The sequence below is a fragment of the Miniopterus natalensis genome, chromosome 7, assembly GCF_054644295.1.
Source record: "Miniopterus natalensis isolate mMinNat1 chromosome 7, mMinNat1.hap1, whole genome shotgun sequence".
Lineage (NCBI taxonomy): Eukaryota > Metazoa > Chordata > Mammalia > Chiroptera > Miniopteridae > Miniopterus > Miniopterus natalensis.
The window spans coordinates 82918816-82941937 of NC_142087.1; the positions used below are offsets into that span (position 1 = coordinate 82918816).

Here is a 23122-nt window from a genome sequence, read left to right on the forward strand (position 1 = left end):
CATCAATTTTACCCAGGGGTTAAAAATCAATCACCAGCCAGCCACCAGGGCTCATCCTAACAGCAAACCAGGGAGAAAGTTCGAAATCTGGTGAGAGGGGTGAGACCCTGTTTACAGATGCGGCCCTCCCAGGGTGTTCACAGCTCCAGGGCCCTGCACAGACACAACCACTAGCGGTGGCCACCTTGGCAGAGGGCCAGAGCCAACACCCTCGGGGATGTCCCTTCTGCAGCAGCAGGTGAGAGGCCAGTTCAGCAATGAGCTTTCCCAAAATCACGCAGGGACCTCAAGTTTCTTCTACTTAGTAGTATGAATGAAATCACCCAATTTTAGTTTGTGCACAGCAGCAGCACTGGACCCAAAAGTTAGGACAGTGTTAGTCCTTTGTGTCCAGCATCAATTCTGACTTTAAATCTGTTTCCTCTCAAAGCCCTTATATCCCCTGCCCACCCCTGCCTAAGGTGGCCTGTGCACCAGACCCCCAAGCTCACTGGGGTCCCCAGGCCTAAGCTAGCCAGCTTCTCCACCCACCCTGCTTGTCATTACCCATGTCTACTGCCACCAAGGCACATGTCTAAAGGCTTCATTCCTTTGGGAGCTGAGTTTCTAAATAAAGCACACTCCAAAAGTCTGACAAAGTGAGAAAGGGGACATCAGGTACAAAGAAAAAGCACCATTTCTACATGTATTACTTCATCAGATCAAGTCCGCATACCTAAGGAGTTACTGTAGGTCAGCACTTGGGAATTCATTTTTACCAGCTCCGGATGTGGCTGAGGTCTGCAGCACCTTCACTGCAGGGGAAGCGGCAGGGGGAGGGGCTGGTGCACAGCGAGGAGCCAGTGCTGCCTGAGTGTCAAGGCGCTGGGCTGGCAGAAGGAGGTGACTGAGCACCAGGCAAGGAAGCCAACCATTGGCAGTCATGGAGGAATGAACTGCTGACGATTAAAACTAGGACCTGAAACCAGTTCAGTCACTGCTTTTTACAAACACAAACCTTGCTGAGTATTTTAGTAGCGCACTTTTAAATAACTCTAAAGAGCTGGCCTACGGTACTTCCAAAAACCTTGAGAGGACGCCTAACAAACTGGTGTTTTTTCCCTCATTTAGGGAAAGCCTATCAAGAGGTTACATTTAGGACATTCTCAACACACTATTAATATGACCTGTTACCTAAGAGCGGTAACAGTACACACACCAATCTATTTAAAAAGCAGGGGATGACTTTCCTTAACCAGCATACTACTTCATAGTAGTAGTTGCCTTTGCCTCTTAAAAGTCAACCTTCACTATCCCTTATCTGCCCTCCCAGGGTATAAGTTGGTACAATTTATTGTCTGAAACTGGTGCACTCCAACAGCAAGTTGGCCATGCCCCTCTTCTACTTTGAAGAGACAAACACGCAAAAACTTCCATGTAGCAACTGCTACACGTTGGCACATGTGGCCCCACTAAAAGCTGGATTTGGGACATTCTGGACAGTGGCCCCGGAGCAGTGCTGGAATGTTCTCACAATGACAGAAACACTGTTTTTGAGTAGAGCTAAAATCGAATTTGTAAAACCTTCACCCAAAATTCACTTCTTGGGTATACCTTTTTGGAAGGGTAGGGAATAACTTGGTAACAAGAACCCATTCTAGAAAAGCAGCAGCACATCCCATGCTGGGGTGGCTTCAGAGGAAACAGACGCCCCCATGAGCTGCTCAACTCCCTGCTCATCTGCAGTGGCATAGCTGGCAGCACCAGCAGTCACTGCAGTGCGGGCAGAGGTGCCACGGGTGTCAGCCTGGGCCATCCTGGCAGCTAAGGTGCCTTTAGCTCCCACACCCAGGGCCTGTTTGTTGCTGAGCTCCAGGCCAGGCTGACTTGGGGAGCCTGCAACACCTTAGCACTGTAGGAGACAAAGCTGCCCTATGGGCCTGGCCACTGCTCCAGACTGTTTCTGCCTGCTGGCCACGTTGGCAATGGGAACAGAAGGTTGGGACGAGGCCTAGTGTAGAACTAAGTAGGCTAGCGTTCCCAGGGACCCGCAATCAGCAACTCTCCAATTGGCTCATTTCCCAGTAAGCAGTGAGGGGCCTTGTCACACAGCAAGGCAGGCTGTGGTGCCTTGATGCTACCGCATCGCTGGCCACTGGGTGGCACTGGTGGCCCTCAGTGAAGACTGGAGGACACAGGTCTCCACCAGTACTGCTGCCGTGTCCCGGGTGTAGGTTGTGCAGATGCTCAAAGAAGTTATAGGACTGGGAGTAAATATGGGGGTACACCCAGCCAGCACAGCCCACATCACCCACACCTACGGACGGGTGTCACAGGACAACCCTGCACAGGCACAGCACCTGCTGAGAAGCCCTCAGAGGAATTGCATATTGCTTTCCACCTTGTCCTATCCTATGTGCCAGTTTACTCAAAAAAAAAATCCCAAATATGAGTCACACCGATGCCTGAGGTGGGCCTGCTTAATGATTTGCTGTAAAAGCCAAAGAAATCAAGTGAGCAAGTGGTGTGTCAGTGAACCAACCACATGGCAGGTGCAGGGGAGTGACTGGAGGCCCTTGCAGGGTTGTCCCCTCCCTGGAGCTGCCCACTGACTGGAGGACTCCACACCATCACCACCCACTGGGTCCCACATCTGCTCAGCAGTCAGACACTGTAAGGGATCACTATAACAAGGACACTGGAGAAAGTGTGGGTGTGAATTCTGTTCATTGGGACATCAGTTCTGTTCAGCTTGGTAGGACCCGTGTACAATGAATGGAGTTTCTCACTGCAGCTGTCTCCTACTCCTCCTTCCCGGTGAAGAATCAAGGTAACAGCGGCGAGAAAGCGCCCTGCTCTCGTCCACTTGCTTCAGTATTTGGAGTTACTCGACAGCACGGCTTCACTTGTTAGAGAACAGCAACTCCCAGGACAGCGCCTCCACACGCTGTGGACTGGAGGCTCTGGGCCACAGGGACACCTCTAACGAGGTCTGAACAGCTGCGGCCTGGGCCTCACAAAACTTATAACTTGTTGGATGTCGTACTTGGGTGATTTACACCGCAAATAGAGAGGTGCATGGAACTCTCCATAAGAAACTTGCAAAACCCAAGTTCTGATCTCTGGAGGTCAATGCCCTTCTCCGTTTTAAGTGTTTTGAAAATTCACATTGGGTTAGTAGGTGGCATACGAACCGGCCCAATTAGTCATCATCACGAGCACTAGAAAAATGTGATTAAGGCCTCGTGGGAGCCGGCATGTCACTCAAGGGGAAGGGCAGACACTCCCAGTGCAGTGGCCTGGGAAGCACAGCTGCTGCTTTCCCGCCATCTAGCACTGACTGTCGCCAGGCAGTCTCTTCACTTCAGTAAGGTTACAGTCTCACCAACATTTGTGCCCAAATTGTTTACTACTTCAACCAACACGATGGGGGCTAGGGGCCTTAGACCCTCCCCATGAACTCCAGGTCACAAAGGGTCACATGGGTGGCACCCAGGTGGCTGGGCACCTGGGTGGCTGGGCGGGTGGCCGTGCATATGCAGCAGCTAGGCAGCAAGTTACCTTGGCTCTCTTCCTGCCGAGCTCCTCCGGGTCCACCTGCGCAATGAGAGTTGCTCTAACTTTCATTTAAACAAATGAAAGTGGCAAAACTTCTTATCCGTCTTCTAAGTTCACTTCTTTAATTCTCAGAAGCTAAGAACATAACTACGTGCATGGTTTTGTGCCATGCACAAAGATCAATATTATTATTTTACAACTCGATACACATACACCCGAAACTTGTGCAGCGCAGTGGAAGACCTGCAGCATCTTGAGAGGGGACCTTGGACTCTGACACTGATGATGCCACCAGAGGGACTTTCCAGAGCATTAATCTTCAAACTGTATCAGAGTAGACCCAGAGCTCCACAAGGTCACATGAAGGTCACTGAAGAGCAGGTGAAGGAAGCAGGACCTATCCTGAGCTGAAAACTTCTAGCCCTCCCTCTCTCCCCAGGGGCTGCAGCACAGGGTGCTGCTGAGGTGTTTCATCTCAAATGTTTATGTACATGTGAAACCATTCCCCAACCTAATTTCCTAAACAGTTGGCTATTTTAATGTTGTGAAAAGTACAACAGTTTAAAATACCAAAAGAATGTCACTGACAACCAAGAAAATTACACCTGTATGGAGAGCATTAAAAAGTTGTCAAACTAAATCCTTCATTAGTACAAGCTTTGGTTTTTCCTCTAATTGGGGTGGGGTGGGGGTTGGGGGTTGGTTCGTATGTACGAAGTCTGGTTTACCCCCAGCCACATTTTATTGCAAATTGACAATCTTGGAAGAGACAGGTAAGAATGGCTCACGCAGCTGATAAAACACAAGACCCCCCCACCCCCGCCTTAAATGTCTACAAAATATGCTTGGGTTCTAGGATCCCCACATATTACAGGAAACTTGTTTCCTCTGATGATTTGTGAAATGTGCTCCTGGAGCCCACACCATTAGTCACCCTCGTGAGAGTCCGTGTTCTCCATCCACTTCTCCACAGCTCATGGACGATCTGCATGGCCGCAAATGGAGTGGGGGGGGCAAGGCTGTATCTGGGCAACATGTTCAACAAACCATCCAGACTCGGGTGTCCTGGTTCTCTTAGGGTTTTCCATTTTAATACTCAAAGCTAGATGAAACTGTAGAAATCTCACATTTCAGTCAAAATTTGTTCAGATCCCCAGTGTTTTAAGTCATCTGATGAGCCATTTAAGGAGTCCAAAATTCTAGAAACTATGCCTATGACTATGAATACCACAATTCCATGTCCACATTCTTTCTAATAATGGGGCATTTTAGGGAAAAGAATAAAAAAAAAGTTAATCTCTCTCTGTGCCTTAACAGTAATGGGAAGTGAATCAATAGTGGAAATGAAGAAAAAAAATAAAACTATAAAAGCACAAACATGACTGATTTGGGGGAGAAATTTAAAAAACAATTGTTTCCACAAGTACAGAAAACCTCAAAAGCAATTTAAAAAATTAATCAGGAATGAGTCTATGTTAATCGCATTATCCTGAGAACACGAAGGACCTACTGATACTTTCATGAGGAGGAGGAAAGAGCTTCTACGCAGTTTAACAGAAGGCCCCCCACCATGTTCACTGACAATTGTCTCTGTATCCACAACCCAAGGTCAGCACCAGGGACTGGGAAAGAGAGAAGCCCAGGGTGCGGCCAGGAGCAGCATATTGGCTCTCTGGGCTGAAGGAGGGTCCATGTATCCAGGCCAGTGTCCCAGCATCAGCAGCACCCTGAATCTCACCACCCCAACCCAGAAAAGCCCACTCTGCAGGGGCCCAGGCGGGGGTCCTTGTGGGGACATAGGGTTCTGTGTGTGCACTGCGCTCTGCCACTGTTCCACTATCACAACTGTGAAAGGATGCTCTCTTGGTCAGAGGTAGAGACACAACGGCTACTCACCAGGGCTGAAGTTGGTATTTTTACCAATGACCCTCTTACTGTTCCCTCCCAATCATCTTTTGGGAAGATGACATTTTGGGGACAACAAAAAAAAAAATGATCAAAAGCAACTAGCTCAAAAAATGTCCCCTATGCATTTGATCAATTCTGGATATCCATCAGTTTTAATTTTGAGGTGTCAGTGTGCTAGGAAGAAGGGTCAGCCATTAGTTTCAACTTTCTGTCAACTGAAGCCCGTCTCAGGGAGGAGCTGATGTGGAGAGAGGTGGAGACAAGAAAACCCAGTCTGTGAGCAGAGGAATCGCCCCCTGGTGGACCCTCCCCCATTCCTCTCTTCCCTGAAGATCACAGTGGGATTCATGTCCAGGGAGAGAGCCATCCAGTCCCCACAACTTCGCACATGGCACCTCAGGGCAGCTTTCCAGCTCTAGTCAACAGACGGAAATCAGTCCCCAGGGCCTTGGCAGCTGTGCCTGGGTTTCCTGAGTCTGTTGCAGCCTGTAACCCACTTAGAGCAGTTACAGTGGACTCCAGAGCCACCACCCACAACCCATTCACGCTTAAGTGATGCATGTTTTTAAGTATGTTCACGGCCTCTGTAAAAGTGCCACTGTGTAGAGGTGCTACAACTTAATGAAAATTTGAGACGTGTGGTTAGCATGAAATTCTTAAACAACCTAAAGTGTATCAAACTCATTTTAATACAAGTGATTAACTGTATTTAACAACTTATTCCTAAAATAATAAAAAATCTAGTATTAGTTTGCAATTAGGTCTTGGGCCATTTACATTCTCAAAGTGAGTATTTAGTTACACATTTTCTAACTACACTAGTCCACAGCACCAACCTCCAAGCACCTTCCCTCGGTGATCATTGACAGAGGACTAAAGGGAGAAGGCAGCACACTGCTATAACCTTGGAATTCAGGGCTTGTTAACCTTTCGGTGCTTTTAAAAAAAGGTATAAAACAGTATGAAAGACAGCACAAATAAAAACGAAGTAAAAATCATCTTAGTAATAAAATACGACGTGCCCTGAAGATCAATTTAATTTTTGAAAGTTAGTCTGAAAAAATAAAAGACTGCTGCATAAACAAATAAAACTGCTGCATAAATCTGGGATTTCAAAGACTGATTGGCAATACTTTGAATCCCTCATTTGGGGGAGGGCCAGCAGCGCCCAGAGAAGTCCGGAGGCCAGCCGCTCGTGGCAGTCTGCTTTAGGAGACACCTTACCCACTTACCTGGGACACATGAAGCTCAGTGCATTGCCTTCAGACCTGGAGTGTGTGTTTATGTGGATGTGTAGTATGTGCACTGAATATGAAACATTTCTCTCCACTCAGAAATTGTACTTCAGTTGTCACTATCCGTGCAACACTAATTTGCAAAAAGAGCTCCCAACATACAAAGGAAGTGATGACCACACATGCTAAAGGGCAGTGTGGAAAACTGTACAGCTAACAGGGCTGTGATATAATGTACCTGTCATATAGATGGTGATGAACTTGGAGTGCCAGGCAAGTGTACCTGTTCATTGGGCTTTCTTGGCAACAATACCAAATACTTACCAGTGCCTGATAATGAAAAAGATTAGACCTCGACCACCAGGTGCCACACTGAACACTGAGGTTTGTAGGGCTTTGTGGAAAACAGACAAAGGGCGAGCCCATGGGGCTCCTGGGTATTTGCTTCCATCCCTGGAGGTGCAGCACTAAGCTTGGCTAAACCTCCTAGTTCTGGACAGTCCCAAGTGGAAGGCCGTCCAGAAAGACGGGAAAGGGTCCGGAGGCCACCCCTAGGTGATACATACATTTATACAACAGTGACGGCCACAGGGCAGCAGTCTGTTCTGGCTTTACTGCATTGTAATTGTGGTCGCTCGCCCAGGACGGCGTGCTGCTCTCGCAAGTTGTTTCCTTCACAAGGACCTCACTCCGAGCAGGGGCCACCACTGCCTTCTTCACAGTGTTCTCTCTCTTGTCTGGAGCAGGTCTCTTGTGCACAGAAGAGACTTTAATGCCTGCCTGAATAATCAGTAAAACTCCAATCATTAAGGAGGTCAAAAGTCAACCTTCGCTAACTTCCCTTCTCAGTGAAGGTAAGGACATGCTCAGGGTCACTTCAAGCCCCCTCCCCACCCTGTGCGCCTGGGCCCACCTGCTCAGCACCAGGCCTCAGCAGCACTTGCCACCAGCTGCCCCCTCAGCATTCCACCATAATGGCAGGAATGGGCTTCAACCTCTGAGAGACGTGAGGCCCAACACAGAATAACCTGTCATCCTGCTGAGGTGCGAGGTGGCAAGGGTAACACAGAGCAAGCCCGCTGAACAGGTGGTGAAAGGAGGCAAGAGCCAACTGGGAATGGCTTCTGTGAGAATGTGCCCACAACACTGCAGGGAGAAGGGCAACTCTGGGCAACAAGTCCAGGGTCCCCACACTCCGTGCTCTCCATCAGGCATCCTGCAGGGTCACTCTTACTGGGCACAGCAGTTCTGGCTCAAAATTACCAGCCTTAAACATTAGGCTATCTTAAGGCTAAATACACATTTAAATACGCCAAGAAAACTCTCCATTAGGCTTGTTTGTCACAAGTGCAATGGGAGTCATCCCACAGCCATGCCAACCTGAGTGAACTTGAGGAGGGCCTTCAAGTAGAAGGCAAGTGCTTGTGATTCCTGAAGCACACACGTGTTTCAAAGCCAGGCCATCTGAGAGCCAGGTTCACAGTAAGACAGGCTTGCCTCAGAGCCCATCCCCCACCCGTTGGCTGGCTGTGACTTCGCTTCCCAATTGGTTCCAATAGTCACCAATACTTCTTGGGAGACTGCTGGCTTAGGGACAGCAGCCAGCTGCTTGGGTTTGCTTTACTGCATCCATATTAAGTCAATCCCTCAGCTAGAAGGCAGAGAAAAGAAAACGTGAGAATAGCCCTGGCTGGTGTGTTGGCCTTCACACAGAAAGGTCATGGACTCAATTCCCAGTCAAAGGCTAGTACCTTGGTTTCGGGTTCACTCCCTGTCCTGTCAGGGCACGTGCAGAAGGCAACCAGTCTATTTCTCTCTGTCCCCCCCCCCCCCCCTTCTGCTTTCTCTGAAAAGTAATGGAAAAAAATATCCTCAGATGAGGATTAAAAAAGAAAACGTGAGAATATATGCTCACTGGTAACTCTGACAAAAAGACCAGAAAATAGGAGGGGACAGCACCTGACTTACTATGCTGCTGTCCCGTACAGGCTACAAACAAGCCTGGAACATGGATACGCTTACACTTCAACTGTTCAAATGAGGGGTTGTCAACTTACCTGAACACTACATTTGGGAAGAATGAGCTTTTCTGGTTTGGTCTTGATCTTTTCTTTGGGTTTGGGTTTGGGTTCCTTCCCCGCACTCAGGAACTTCATGGTGGCGGCAGCGTGTTTCAGAATGCAGTCACTGCTGCAGTAGACAGAGTCGGGCTGCGCCACACTCAAGCACCCCGGCCCAATACACTTTGCAGCAGCAGGAGCCTCTGCAATCTGCAAAACAGAACAGATGACTTCAGACTTAGCAATTCCAGCAGTTAAGGTACTTTGTAAAACCACTATTTTTAGTACTGAAGACACTGTTTGTAATCAAGAGACGCTAACAGGATTTTGAATGTGAGTAAAAACTTATCTTTTGTTTACTCAAAGCACATGAATTACTGTGAGGGCCACCCGTAGCTGGGCTCTAAGGGTGAGGGTGCACGTGAAATCCAGGACACCCAATTAGGTTTGAATCTCAGATAAACAAATACCTTTTTAATATAAGCATGCCACTAAAACAGCATAGGACACCTTCATAGAAGTGAAAGCTTCTGGAAGTAGATCTTTACCTACCTAGCCTGAGATTCTGGCCTCCACTGGCCCCTGGAGTACAGCGTAGGACAACCCTGAGCAGAGGGCCTGGATTAGCCAGGCCCATTTCTGACCCATGGAAACTGAGCTAAGAAGTGTGCTTTTTAGCTAAGTCTGCAGTTGTGGCACAGCTAGGAACCTGATGCACCACGAGCTGAGACAGAGCCTCTGTTCATCATTAGAGTAGGTCTGATGGTCAAGACCAAACACACAAACACATCCCTCAGACGTACTTGAGCAAAATCTTACGTCTCACATTAAGTAAAGACAATTGTTTTTCCTTCATGGAATCCAAGTTTCACTCAAGATTAAATTCAAACATAAGTAGTCTCAAACACACTAAAGACACGAAATTAAGATTACTTTCCCACGAGCTTACATTTCTGTTAACGCTTTCTAATGACTACAGATGTTAACAGTATCACATTTCCACTGAGTAGCAGCAAAGACCTCATGCTGGTGCTATACTAAATGCTCCAGTGCCCCCCCCCCCCTTTCCAAACACAATGCAGGTGTTAAGGCAGAGACACCTTTTGACATGGCCACCTCCAGCTGACCACACCAGGGGCAGCCGGTCAAGGGTGGCTGGGACGCAGGAGTCTGGGAGTGAAAACATGCCTTGAGTAGAGCAATCATGAGAGCCCAAGATGGCTCTCCAGCAGAAGCTGACATCCATGGGAAACATGACAAAGAATCACAGCTCTGAAGGGGCCTGAAAACCAGCTGGGAAGGAGAACAGAGTAAACAGAGCTGGCACAGGCAGGTGTGATAGGAGCCACAGACACTGGGCTGGGGGTCATCCTGGCTGAGGTCATTTATCACCCCAGGTAGCCACTGGAGAGCTGCCACCACCACCCTCAGCATCTCCAGTGAGGCAGGTTCAAGACCACTTGTTCTTGTTCTCTTGCATCTTGGCTACCAATAAGCCATCCAGACTGAGGAAGACCTGGAAACTTTGGGGCCACATGAACTATGGCCCATCGGCAAGCACAGGAAGCACCCAGGAGGGGAGGTAATGCTGGCAGTGTGCATCATCATATGACCAACTTCATCAAATATCAGCCAGGTTCCTTTGGGAAAGTCGGCATGAGGCATTACCACTCAAAGAGGAACCAGAGCTTCCACCGTCAACCCTGATAAACAGTGGACCTTGGTCAGTGAGACAACACAGGTACATGCTGCCAAAAACAAGACAGGAGCTGCTCCTATCACTGATGTGGTGCGATTGGCTACTACAAAGTCTGGGAAAGGGAAGGGGCCCAAAGCAGCCTGTCATAGTGAAGGCTAAGTTCTTCAGTAGAAGTGCTGAGGGGATTAAGGGTATTGGGGGGGGGGGGGGGCACACGTGTGCTGTGTCCCAGGGAGACAAGAGCACACTCACTTCAGTAACTCCAAGATGACTGTATGTTACATGCAGCTCCATTAATAACACTTAGGGAACGGCTTATTTTTAACAAATGAGTCCATTTAAGGAAAATGTTGAATCAACAGTAACAGTCCAGGAGCTGGACACAGAGTCCCACGAGGGGGGCCCTGCAAAGTACAGAGCACGGCTGCTTTCCTACCAGCCCACCCTCACCAGACACGATGCTGCTTCTGGGGAAGCCTAAAATTTTCCAAAAGAAAGCAGCTTCTGGGTCTTAATGCTTGCAGGCAGAAGTCAGATCTGTAAGGTCACCCTCCATCACTGAATACTCACAGGCTGGAATATTTTCAGTTTTTTCTTGCCACTCGGGTTCGCAGCCTTCTCAATTCTCCCCTTTATCCCTTGGTCTTCGCTGGATTTCTGCTCTATGGTCCCGATACTTGTACACTCTGTGCCGTCGGCGTCTGCAGGTCGCAGTCTCGCTTCCTGCTGGTCAGTGGTTTCTGAGTTAGGCTCGTCCTGCACCTGCAGGATGGTGCAGTTGGGGCAGATATAATCCTCCCCGTTCCTCTCCAGGAGCCGCCCTCGAGCCTCAGAAATGCCCACACAATCGCCATGAAACCATTCTTCACATCGGTCACAGCAAATCATAAACCTGAAATTAGAAAATAACCAGGAATGGAAAATAAAGATAAGACTCAATTTTAGACATATTAGTAAGTCAAGTTGGTTTCAACACTTAAAAAAAATGCAAACATACAGAAAAGTAGAGAGACAGGATAAAGAACACGGTATACCCTTCTCTTAACAAGCAAGTTCATGTAATTTTGTTTTGAGTAGAGCGTTTTAAGTGAGCTAAAGGCCTCCTGACCATCCCCCAATACTTCAGTACCATCGCCACAAGAGCAACGTTCCCCTCCCACCCAACGAACCAGACAGTGGTTCCTAATGCCACCAGAGCAGCGCTACCCGAGAGCAAGCTCTGGGATGAGAGCGATGTTTCAGTCTGTGCTGCCTTGCACACACACTGCTGGCTGCATGTGGCTAGTGTGACCGAGGTGGTGAAGAGCCCTGAGCAGCCAGTGGCAACCACAGTGCATGCAGTGTGTGGCTCCAGAGTACCTTTTTGACAATGACTTGTTCATCTTTTTCAACAGCACAAGTTGCTCACTCAGCCCAGCTCTGTAACCCTAAATCAAATCGGATGGAAGACTCCCCAGCTGCTTTCTCACGTGGATTTCCCTGAAACCCGGGGCAGCCAGCATTCTCCTCGCCCATAACCTACCTGTTGTTGTGAGGCTGACGACATATGCAATACAGAGCGTTGGGGTCATACACCTCACACTCAGGCTTGTGCTTGACCGAGCCTCCAGGGTCCTCCTCTTTGACCCCCTGGGCCGCCCGCCCTTCTGACTTCCTCTCTCTGTCATCGCTCGCTGCCTGCTCAGCTGCGGGCTCTTGCTGGCTGGGAGATGAGCTCTCCACAGCATCGGCCACCTCCATGTCCACAGTTTCTGTCAGGTCCTCCTCCCGACGCTTCTTCTTCAGGCGACTCTGGACACCTTTCAGGGGCCGATCAGCTGGCTCTTGCTCTCGCTTTCTTCGCAGGCGATTCTGAAGTTCTTTCAAGGTCAACCCATCACTGTCACTATCGGAGGTGTCGTCCTCACCATCACCTCCTTTGGCCTTTGCAGATGAGGCTGGTAGTCCCTTACTGCCAGCGGGGCCAACCTTGGGCCCACTTTTACTGTCAGAGGTGCTCTCGACGCTCCCCTCAGAAGCAGTTTCGACATCTGTGACTGGGCAGGAGGTTGGCTCACTGGGGTCCTCAGGGGAGACAGGCACAGTCTTCCTCCCTCTACGCCGGACCGTCGTGAGAAACTCCTCCACCCTCTCAGTCCGCTTCGGCTGCCTCCCACTGCGTCGCAAGGAAAGGCTCTGCTGCTGCTGGGGCTGCTGATCCACAGAGTCTAACTCCGCGTCCCCAGTGCCCTCTCGTTTAGCAATGGTGGTCCTTCGAAACCCCCACGTTTTCCTAAACTCTTTACTGGTGGGTTTGATGACCTTGGGGGCTTCCTCATTGCTCTGGTCACCTTTCTCATCCATACCTAATGGGGAAATGCAACCAAACCATGACCAACGTTAACGAGGCCACATTCCTTGGTGAGTGAGCACTGAGCCACTGAGCTAGAGGAGCACGGCCTTCATCCCACAGGAGGGAGACCACCCACGTGACCACTCAGGAAAGGAATGACTTCCTATCCACGACCAGTGAAGATGGCTCTTAAAAGCAAGTCATTTTGACCAGTTTCCTAAAGTGTGATACATGAAATCTGAGGTGATTCTTGAACAAAACTCAAATTGTTACATATCTAATATTAGAAAGAACGAAAAAAACAGCTAGCAGGTCTGCAACTTTGCCATTTAACTGCTTAGGACAAGATCGAATAAAACAGATAGTGGGGAAATATCAAATGGGCCTCAGTCCTGGGCAATAAGGACAAGACCAGAACAGTGTTTGCTGCAGTGGACAGGAGATGGCTGCCATCTCCCCAAATCAGGCCAACAGTGGACGCTGTGCCAGTCCTGGGCTTCGGAGCCCTGAGCTGCCACGCAAGAAGTCCACCACCTGGCTGGAGAGTATATATGGAGAGGATGTGTGCTGGACCTGCACCACAGCCCAGCTGGGTTCTGCTCAGGCTCCTGAGCACCGACTCAATAGATACAGAAGGGTGAGTTCTGGGGATAGTTGTTACGTAGCAACACATAACTGGGACACAGGAAATACTGACCTTGGCAAAAGCTTTAATGTGTATTTATTCTTCCTATTTTACCTTTCTCTCTTTCCTACTAATAGATTATTGAAGGGTCATGTTTGTGAAACCGTGACTCTTGTTTGAAATGATAAAACCCAAAGAATACAGTACATACCTTGAGAATTATTTTCCGAGCTGTCCAGGCTTCAATCACATGTAAATGCTCGTGATGATTCAGACTTTACGCCATGTTCCATCCTAGGGGAAGGACTGGTACAGAATGAAGACCTTCAAAACATAAGATACACAAAATTCAAAACCTTATGCAACACGACTCCTTTCTACTTCGCACTAAGTGCTGTCACTCCGTTTCCTGTCCAGCTTCGCACACTCTTCACTGTGGAACTTGGCCTCATGCTCCCAACCACTCAGAAGCTTGCTAGAGTGGCTGTGACATCAGCATGTGTGCCACCTCTCTGGTTCCAGCTGAACTAAACTGGGGTGCTTACAGTGCTTCCAACACAGAGTGCTCTGGCTGGTGACCTTGAGCAAGTCACACTAACTGCTTGCATTCAAGAAGCAGTTCTGATGTCATAATGTTGTGAGCTCAAATGTGAGAAACACCACTCATGCTCCCCCAAAACAGGGCTGAGACCCTTGCACAGTACATGTGTTAGAGCTGTTACTAACCACACTAGTTACAACTGTTTGCCCATCCCAACCTAGAAATCTGACTTTTAGGATAAGTGTTCTACTCTTGCAAATCAACTTGCAGCAAACCTGACAGCCATCTTGAAAGACAGTCAAGCCGGGCTAGGCGTGGCCCAGCAGTTGAGCGTTGACCCAGGATCCAGGAGATTGCGGTTCAATTCCCAGTCAGGGCACATGCCTGGGTTGTGGGTTTGACCCCCAGTGTGGGGTGTGCAAGAGGCAGCCGATCAATGACTCTCTCATCATTGATGTTTCTATCTATCTCTCTCTCTCCCTGAAATCAATAAAAACGTATATTAAAAAAAAAAAAAAAAAAGCAGCAAAGCATAGAGCAAACAGCTGTTTAAAAAAAAAAAAGGCCAAGCCCTCATTTCATACAACAGTCTTAATTTCATCAAAGACACAGTGTGAGAGGACTGATGTGCAGGTAGCCACAGTCCCTCCATCTCAGAAGGTCTGTGACTGAGCCCCACAAAAGCTCCCGCAGGGCTGGGAAATGAGCCCCATTCCCAATGCAGTGTGGACAGTTTTCCGCAGGAAGAATTTTCTGCAAAGTACACTTCACCACAGAGAGAACATACTACCTCAAGGTCTATGCACTAATAAAACAACCAACAGGAAAATATATGCTCTGAATCAAATTGTTATTTTTTCCAGTTTGAACTAAAGTGTTTTACTTGTGAAATCTTTTATATTTTTTGTATGCTGAATATGGGCACCAAAAAAACCTGTAAAAGTTATCTTTTTCAATTGAATGCGCACAAGTAAAAGGTTAGAAAAGGTAAAAAGAAGTAACATATTATTCCACATTCACCTAAAACACTTTTCGGCTCAAGTTTAGAATATTTCAAACAGATATGAATGTTACATCATATCACTTTCTTTACTTATAATGCCCTTTAGAAACATAAATCACAACTTCAAACTGAAGGTTTTGCTGTTCAAATTTAACACTACTGATACGTTACCTGCCCTGAAAGCTTGGACACTTCTGGGAAATCCTGAATACAACAGAGAGCCTTGCCGTTGCAAGCACTTGGTCCAAGCAAACAGCCAGGCCTCAAACACTGCTGCCGCCAGTTACTGCTCACTGACAACTACGCAGATTATTGTGAGACCGCTCGCATGAGTGAGCTCCTAGAAGAAAGTAAGAAGATGGTTTATAGATCTTGAGTAACTATAAATTAAACTACATTAAAAACCAAAAATTAAGCAACAAAAACCACACGAAAAACAGTCCCCTTCCTTCAAGGACTTTTAGAGAAAATATTGTGATCACACAGGGACCAAGAAAGGCAGGGAGGAAGCTGGTAATAACAGAACAGGTCCTGGCAGGATAAGATGGAAGGTTTCCACAACCAGTAATCAGGCATCAGCTGCTTCCCAATCACGATCCAATTTCTGAAACAAACCCAGTTCAATAAAACCCAACAGAGAAACAAAATGTGAAAAGGGCCCTGGACAGTGTTGCGCTAAGTGGTTAAGAGCATTGGTTGTGCATGGAAGGGTTGTGGGTTCGATTACCAGTCAAGGGCACATGTGGGAGACAACCAATCAAAGTGCCTCTCTCACATCTATGATTCTCTCCCCTCCCCTTCCACTCTCTCTAAAGATCAATGGGAAAAAAGTCCTCTGGTGAGGACTAACAACAACAACAAAAAAGTGAAAAGGCTGAACAGCAAAATGAAATAAATGTAATTATTTAAAAATTCTTAATACTGTACCTATGCCATCATTTTAGTTAAAAAACCTGAGAAAGATTTTAAAAGACTTTATGATTGAGCATCAACATGTTACAAGTCACCTATGTATATTAAAAACATCTTTCCTCCTACACCCTCTTTCAAACTAAGGGCCTCACCTAGTCTGAGTCTCACTAAACCCAACCTGCCTTTGTTCCCTGAGGAGCCCTAAGCACTGATCTTTTGACACATTTCAGTCTCGTCCAGAGCCCAGAGGACCCACCTTACCTCGCTTCCTCCTAGCCTCACTCCAACTGCCTCTGTGTAACTGTGGTAGCCTTAGTGACCTCAGAACAAAGCCAAACATTCTGATGCCCATTCCTTTTAAAGCGACAGTGACCATTTCACCCCATTAACCAAATCTGTCATCACAGCCACCAAATCTCTTGAATGTGGCAAACCCGTCTCAAAACAAGGCTTCAATGGTTCAGAAACTTTACTTCTCAGAAGAAACTGGAACTAAACCTTATTTGTATATTCCATAACCCCAAGAACAAAATTTAAGATATTCTCAGGAATGAAAAAAAAACTTTCAATTTATGTTACTCTGAAAGACAAACATATGTCTGTATTTAAGTGCTGAAAATTTCATCGGAAAAGAAAAAAACCTAGTTTAACTTCTAATGAGTGGCATGAGATAAAGTCCATATTCAAAACACACCGCATTTTAGTCAGTTTGTTTCATTTATTTGGACTTTTTTACATTCGCAAAATTGACTTCCTTTCATAATTTCTTCAACACAGAAATTCTAATATGAAATTTCAGCTCATGATACAAAACATGGATACAAAGACCAAAGAAAAAACATGCATAATTAAGTGCTAAGTTCCTAACACAACTTACATTAAGTGTATAACCCTTTACACCACGAGGAAAAGGGTTGCAAAACCTGCATTCACATCATAGTAATTAACAACTTTCCCCAAGGAAAAAAGGCAGGCATCCCTGAAACTGGTAAAGTGAAAAACACCGCAGACGAACATCAAATGTACTGAAAGAACTTAAAATTATCTTTCTACATTTCTAAGTGCAAGATTTTTCTCAATTGAAAACTGCTCCCTCCCCTGCTAAGCCAAGGTAGGAATGATGCTATGAAATCATAGGTTTAAAAATCTCAACTGTTGTTAAACCATGGAGTATGCACCTGGCAGGGCAACCCCAATGGCTGAAAGGGATCCAGTACCTTCAAGGTCCTTGAAAGGCAACTCTCCAACTTTTGGGTTCCAAGGCCTCTTTACACTCCTAAAAACTGAAGACCCCAAAGAGCTTCTGTTTTTGTGGAATACCTGGTTATTTCCAAAATTAAAACAAGAAAGTTTCCAGGTAACTGTGGGTGTTCTTTGCTACTCCACACCAAGCTTTGATGAGTTGCAGTGTCACATTAGCTGCAACAGGGAAACAGAAACCATATGGTATTCTGGATCACTAGTTCACACAAATCCAAGTGCAGCACGTTCCATCAGATGACACGGAGGACACACACGTGCTAATGCTGGCACCTGTCTCCTCAGACGGCTACTGTCACTGGTAAGCCATCAAGCTCACAATGGCACATAGAAGCTTTTCAAAATTCTAATATTTGTTTGAAAGCTAGAATTTTATCGTTAGCAACAAATACTGCAAGTTTTTCCCTTGAGACTCACATCCTTCATCTTCAAGAAAATGCCTGCCAAAAACCAGCCTGAAAACTGCAGCCTCTCAGTTGTCCTTTCAAGAACAGATGGCTCAGGTCCCAAGAGCACCCTGCCAGGGACCCGGGGACAGACTCCTATAACAAGGCATTTCTATTAGTATAAGAACACACCTCGCCACGTCATCACAGGGAGCATGAGGGAAATGTACACTAATGGCTAAGATTGAATAAAATAATCTTTACTGCTTCATCAAAGACATGAAGGGAAGCTGGTGCATTTTAAGTGACCAGTGTAGAGGTGGAGAGCACACAGTAGGGTTTTATATCACCAACCCAATTTGCTTCTGCACCACCACCGGTGCAAATGTCAACTCAATGGGGAAGGCCGACAACGCCAACTATCATAGTGTAAAGAGTTTTGACCTCTTGTCCCCAGAAGGGTTTGGGGACCTCCAGGGACAGGCTCCTGTAACAAGGCATTTCTATCGGCTTAAGAACACACCACATCCATGCCCAGCACTCTCACACACCTGGGCTTCAGTATCAGGAGGGACTCAACACTTCCTTCCACAAAACTGTTCTAAAACAACCCTCACTCTGTCTTTCATTCTCCACTTCTTCAAAATGTTAAGCTGCCAGAAGTGAATTTCTTAAAAACAAAACCAGAAGTACCCTTCTAAAATGTAACGCGTTACTTACAAAACAAACTACGAATATCAGTGGTGGGGGACTATGACCATGGTGAAGCCAACGGCCCCACACCACAGAGCACACTGGAGGCCCGTTTCGAGGGGTGCAGTTCAATACAGTGACGAGACCCATGGCCCTAAGTCACCTTCAATATGCTATCCAACCACAACGTGGTTCCTACTCTCACAGCACAACCATTTCTTCTCAAAGAGCACATCCAGTGCAGATGTCCTACCTGGTGGCAAAACCATGTTTCTCCAAACCTCATACTCCCCAGGACAATATTCAAAACCAACCATTTAATTTTGAAATAATTCTGACCCACCAGTCAGAAATTACATCCAAAAGCTACATCATAACCTCGCTAATTTGTACTCTGCTGAATCAGAATATTTAACTCTTTGACTCTCACAATTCAGTTTATATTAATGGGGGAGTCACTAATGAGAATATGCTCAGAAATTCCAACCATGCAGGATATCCCGAGAGCATGCCGTTCTCCAGGCACTGGTAGTGGCTGCCCTCAGTCCACAGGCAGCTCTGCTGCCATCGACCCCTATAGGTCTGCAGTTGCAACACTCGCTCGTCCACAGAACATGAGCATACAGGTTTGGGCCACAAAGTAACTAGGAGGCTCAACTGTACAAATTACATTTAACTCTTCAGAGAGCTCGCTCCAAGTTTTGCAACTTACAAACAACACTGTCATTACTACAACTATTTTGATGAAGCCAGGGTGTCCAGAACACAGCAAATTTCTCAAGAGGTATAGAGAGAGATCCGGAAACAACCCTGCTCAGGTACTTTTGCTTCACAGATGTGCAGAGACAAAAGCCAACCTTATCGCTCAGAACCCTCTGCAGGATGGGGGAAAGGTGGGTGCTCTGGTTTCTCTCTACCTGGTTCTGGTGCAAAACACAGGCTTGTGACCTCGGCAGGCAACTATCTAAATGAGTCAGGAATCAGAACAGCCACATGAGTTAATACAACTGAAGTCTCACTGCTCTCTATTTAACGGTCCAGACAGTCTCCTAAAGTGCTACCTTGAATGGGTTCCTGCTGTGGTCTGCGTGTTTGTGCCGCTTTCCCCAAATTCACATGGACACACAGTGCTCAAGGCAATGAATGGTACAAGGAGGTGGGGGCCTTCGGGAGGTGCTTAGGTCACGAGGGTGAAGCCCCATGAGTGGGATCATTGCCCTGATAAACAGGACCCCAGAGAACCTGCCACCCTGTGAGGAGACAGTGAGATCCGCATCTGCCACCAAAGAGGCTTCACCATGATGCATCCACAATGACACCCAGATCTTGGGCCTGCAGCCTCCAGAGCAATGAGAAATAAACCTGTGTTGTGTGTAAGCCCTAGTCTGCAATATTTTGTCACAGCACCCTGAGTGGACAGAGCCAGCTGCCTCTTTCCTCTCAGTGAACAAGAAAACATGGTTTCAAACACTGTTCAAGGAATCGTCCAAATCCTATATCCTGGGAGACCAGTGTTCCTAAGACAAGGCCACCACTGGGCCTTAGTGATCCTCTGACCTGTCCAGGTTCTTGATCTCATTAAGAAATCTGCCCTGTAGAACAAGTTTGGCTACTGCTAAAGGCCCAATGCAGTACTGGGGCAGGTTCCTGGACAGAGCCCTTCCCTTCCCAGATGCGCGGTGCGGGGGGGGGGGGGGGGGGTGCGCGGTGTGTGCATGCACAAGCGCTCCCTCTCAGGTGTGGGCTCACAGAGGCCCAGGCACATATGTCACCTCCCAGGACAGTAGGATATAAAGTGCCAGTTATCCCTGCTGGAAACTTCGGGGACTGCTTCCCCTAAGTCCCCAGGTCCTGTAGCTGTTAAGAATCCAGCCCCCACCCCCACCCCATTGGCCACTCTACTGCTTTTATATCCACATTGTCTCTTTGGGCGCCAAGTACATCTGTGCTGGACTGGGGGCACTGCTGTAAAATCCCTGTGCCTTGCTGTGGTCTCCTGGAGTCATGCCACGAGAGACTTGCATTATTCCACAGCCACTCTCACCCCATTTTCACGGGAGCCAAGTGTTGTTACAGAGGCTGTGTATAAGTAAAGGATGTCCTACAACAAATGTGAAGTGTCATTTAACATACAAAACCACAGTGCCTCTCCCATTCAGGCATCTTACCTACAAGGCGGGAGAGCCCTAAAGCTAAAAGCAGTGTTCCTCTCCCCCCAGCAGGTGGTCCGCTGGGGGGGGGGGGGCACAGAGAGGTGTGCCTGGAAACACTTTCACCTGTGACCACAAACCAGCCTTTTCCCAAAAAGCAAGTTATGTGGTTGTGCCAATTTAGAAAAATGCAAAGACACTGCCTGTCTTCTTAAAAGGAACTCATTTTCCCTGGTGTTAAAAGTCTAGAGTCAACTATTCCTTAAAATGTGCACCTCTCAACAATAAGCACTTCTAACCATAATCTAGAGCAGAGGTTCTCAGTGTGGCCCACAGGCCCTTTCGAGGTCCCCAAGGTCGAACTATTTGCACAACACTAAGATACTGTTGCCTTTTTCATGGGTCACTCTCTCAGGAGTATATGGTAGCATTCTAGAAGCAGATGTGAGAGTCCAGCTATTGCCAGTTAAGCCAGATGTAAAAGAGACTTGCAAAAAGGTAAAACAATGGCACCTTTCTCATTAAATTGGTTCTGTCCTGGAAAACAGTTTCTACAAAATGTTATTCATGTTAATATGCAAGGGTTTATTATTTTACAATAAGTATATATAAATGTCTCTATTGTAAATGCCAAATATGGTAAATATCAACAGATATAACTTAAACAAAAGTTCTCTGGGTCCCACTAATTTCCAGTGTGCCAGGTCCTACTTCAGACCCTTCGGGAATGGCTGACAGAGAAGACTTGACACTAGGGGGAACCTTAAGGACTGCTGCCTGATGGACCACAAGCAGCATGGTGACCTTCTAGCCAGAAAGACTGCAAGGCTGAGATAGCACTGCTTCAGCACTGGACTTTTCTGGATGCTCGCGACTTTCCTCAACCAGTTTCACATGAGTGCAGAGAAGGGCCTGATTCTAGGGGGAAGCTGTAGCACTCACACTGACTGCCCCAAAGTTCAGAGAACATGGCTGGAGAAACAATAAGTCTACACTCAGGCCTGTCTCCTGAGCAGAGCTGCATCCCCAACAGGTCTTAGGGTCTCGCACACAGGCCAAGGGGCAGAAATAATGCTTAAGGACCTTGGAGACAAGTTAAGAATTAACTGTATTTCAGCTGGAATCTTCCTTCCTTTCCTCCAGACTAGCACAGGCCAATGTCTGGTTTTGGTTTTGGGGTACTGGGAAGTTCTAAATAAAGGTGTTAAGGAAGAAATAACAGTATTTTCTGTCAATTTTCAAGGACCAACGCAAAGCTGAATGTGTCGTGGAGGTGACTTCACACTCATCTCAGTGCTGCATGGGTGGGAAGGTGTGCCCAGAGGGGCTGTCTTACAACTAAAGGGAAAACTTAAAATTAAAATCAACAAATCCAAAGAGTCCAAGGCTAGTGTATACCTAGCCCCATGCCTCCATCCCCCCCCCCACCCTGCTGGGCATGGCAGCAGAATCTCTGGGGGACCACTCAGCATTCCTGGTCCTGACAAAGGCAGCAAGCAGCCCCCCCCCCCCATTGACAAATGGGCTAAATCCTCTGATAAGCAGATTGAGGGGCCTGGAGGGCTCAATGGCTTTTACATAAGGATATCCCCGGCTTCAACCCCAGCTGCACACCTAACTGCAAGTCATCTCTCTCTGAGCTGTACCTTCCTGCCCGAGAAATGGGGATAGTTGTGATCTCACAGTTTCCTAAAAGGATATCTGAAACTTAACCATCTCAAAACCAGTCAGTGCTCAGAGCAGGCAAACATGCCAAGAATGGTGGATGTCAGAGGGGAAACAAACCCCCTTAGGAGTGTCTATTTGATGAGTATTTGCTAAGAGCCCTGAATGTGCTGAGCACAGGGATGGAGTCCCGACCCCAGCCACATCCCTTTCCCCTGGGCCAGGTGGGCTGCTTCATTCTGACCTGGAAGGTAACTGGACAGTGCTGGGGTTTCCAAAGTGCTCTGATGTCCATCATCAGGAGACTGGTTTGAAACAAAACACTCCAATAACGAGATTTTTAAAGACTGCAACGAGAATAACCAGCCCTCCAGCCACTGCCCGGGAAAGGGACCCTCACAGCGAGTGAGTAGAGCAGGTTACAAGTCCGCCCTCAGCAGCCACGCTCCCCAAACACACCTGACCACATGCACACATCCACTTTCATCAACATGGGAACAGAACAGTTGTGACGTGGACTTCTGCATGGTGCCATTTCTGGTGTTTTTTGCTTTCTTCTTAAATTTTTATATTGTTTTAATTTTCTTTATGTGCATTTATCTTTATAATCCAAACCATAGTAAAGCTACCTTTATATTGGAAAAAAGCCCCCGTTTAGTCCTACAAAGGTATATTAGGTACCACATAAGTGTCTGTATCAGCATTTGAAAAACAAAACCACAGCATCTAAGTTTGATGCCCAAAGAGAGAAATACCTGCCTCACAAATTATACACAAGGTAACCACTACCTGCTGATGAAATATGTTTTATAGCCATGGCTACAAACATTCTTATTACAATACGTACAATTACCTATTCAACTTCATATAACAATTTACCCTCACATTTACTACTCAAAAAATGAGGACTGAGCGAGAGACTAATCTGGTCTCAGTGTGGGCACTGGGACCAAGTGAGCTCAATTCTGAAGGTTTCTAGCCTTCCCTCCTTCCTAACTGGTTCATTTCCACTAGCTGTCAATCACAGACCTTTGTGATGAATTAGCACAGGTCACATGATGCTGGCCATAAAAAGGGTAATATTAGGTTTTCACTGTAAGAAAAATGCAAAAGTGA

At 47.1% G+C, this 23122-nt stretch overlaps 1 protein-coding gene and 1 pseudogene across 2 annotated transcripts in view; one reads left to right on the forward strand and one right to left on the reverse strand.

The window, feature by feature from the left end:
- The window catches only part of DIDO1 (death inducer-obliterator 1), a 53776-nt gene that overhangs the window by 18708 nt on the left and 11946 nt on the right, over window positions 1-23122 (reverse strand). For both annotated transcript variants that reach the window (XM_016202472.2, XM_087819222.1), the window contains exons 2-7: window positions 15112-15280; window positions 13608-13720; window positions 11962-12784; window positions 11010-11331; window positions 8738-8950; window positions 7247-7460 (exon numbers count right to left, since the gene is read on the reverse strand). In XM_016202472.2, coding sequence (XP_016057958.2) covers window positions 7247-7460; window positions 8738-8950; window positions 11010-11331; window positions 11962-12782 — 1570 coding nt within the window. In that variant the 5' untranslated portion in view covers window positions 12783-12784; window positions 13608-13720; window positions 15112-15280. The remainder of the gene's footprint in view (window positions 1-7246; window positions 7461-8737; window positions 8951-11009; window positions 11332-11961; window positions 12785-13607; window positions 13721-15111; window positions 15281-23122) is intronic.
- On the forward strand, window positions 8967-10710 carry LOC148092836 (large ribosomal subunit protein uL15 pseudogene; annotated as a pseudogene).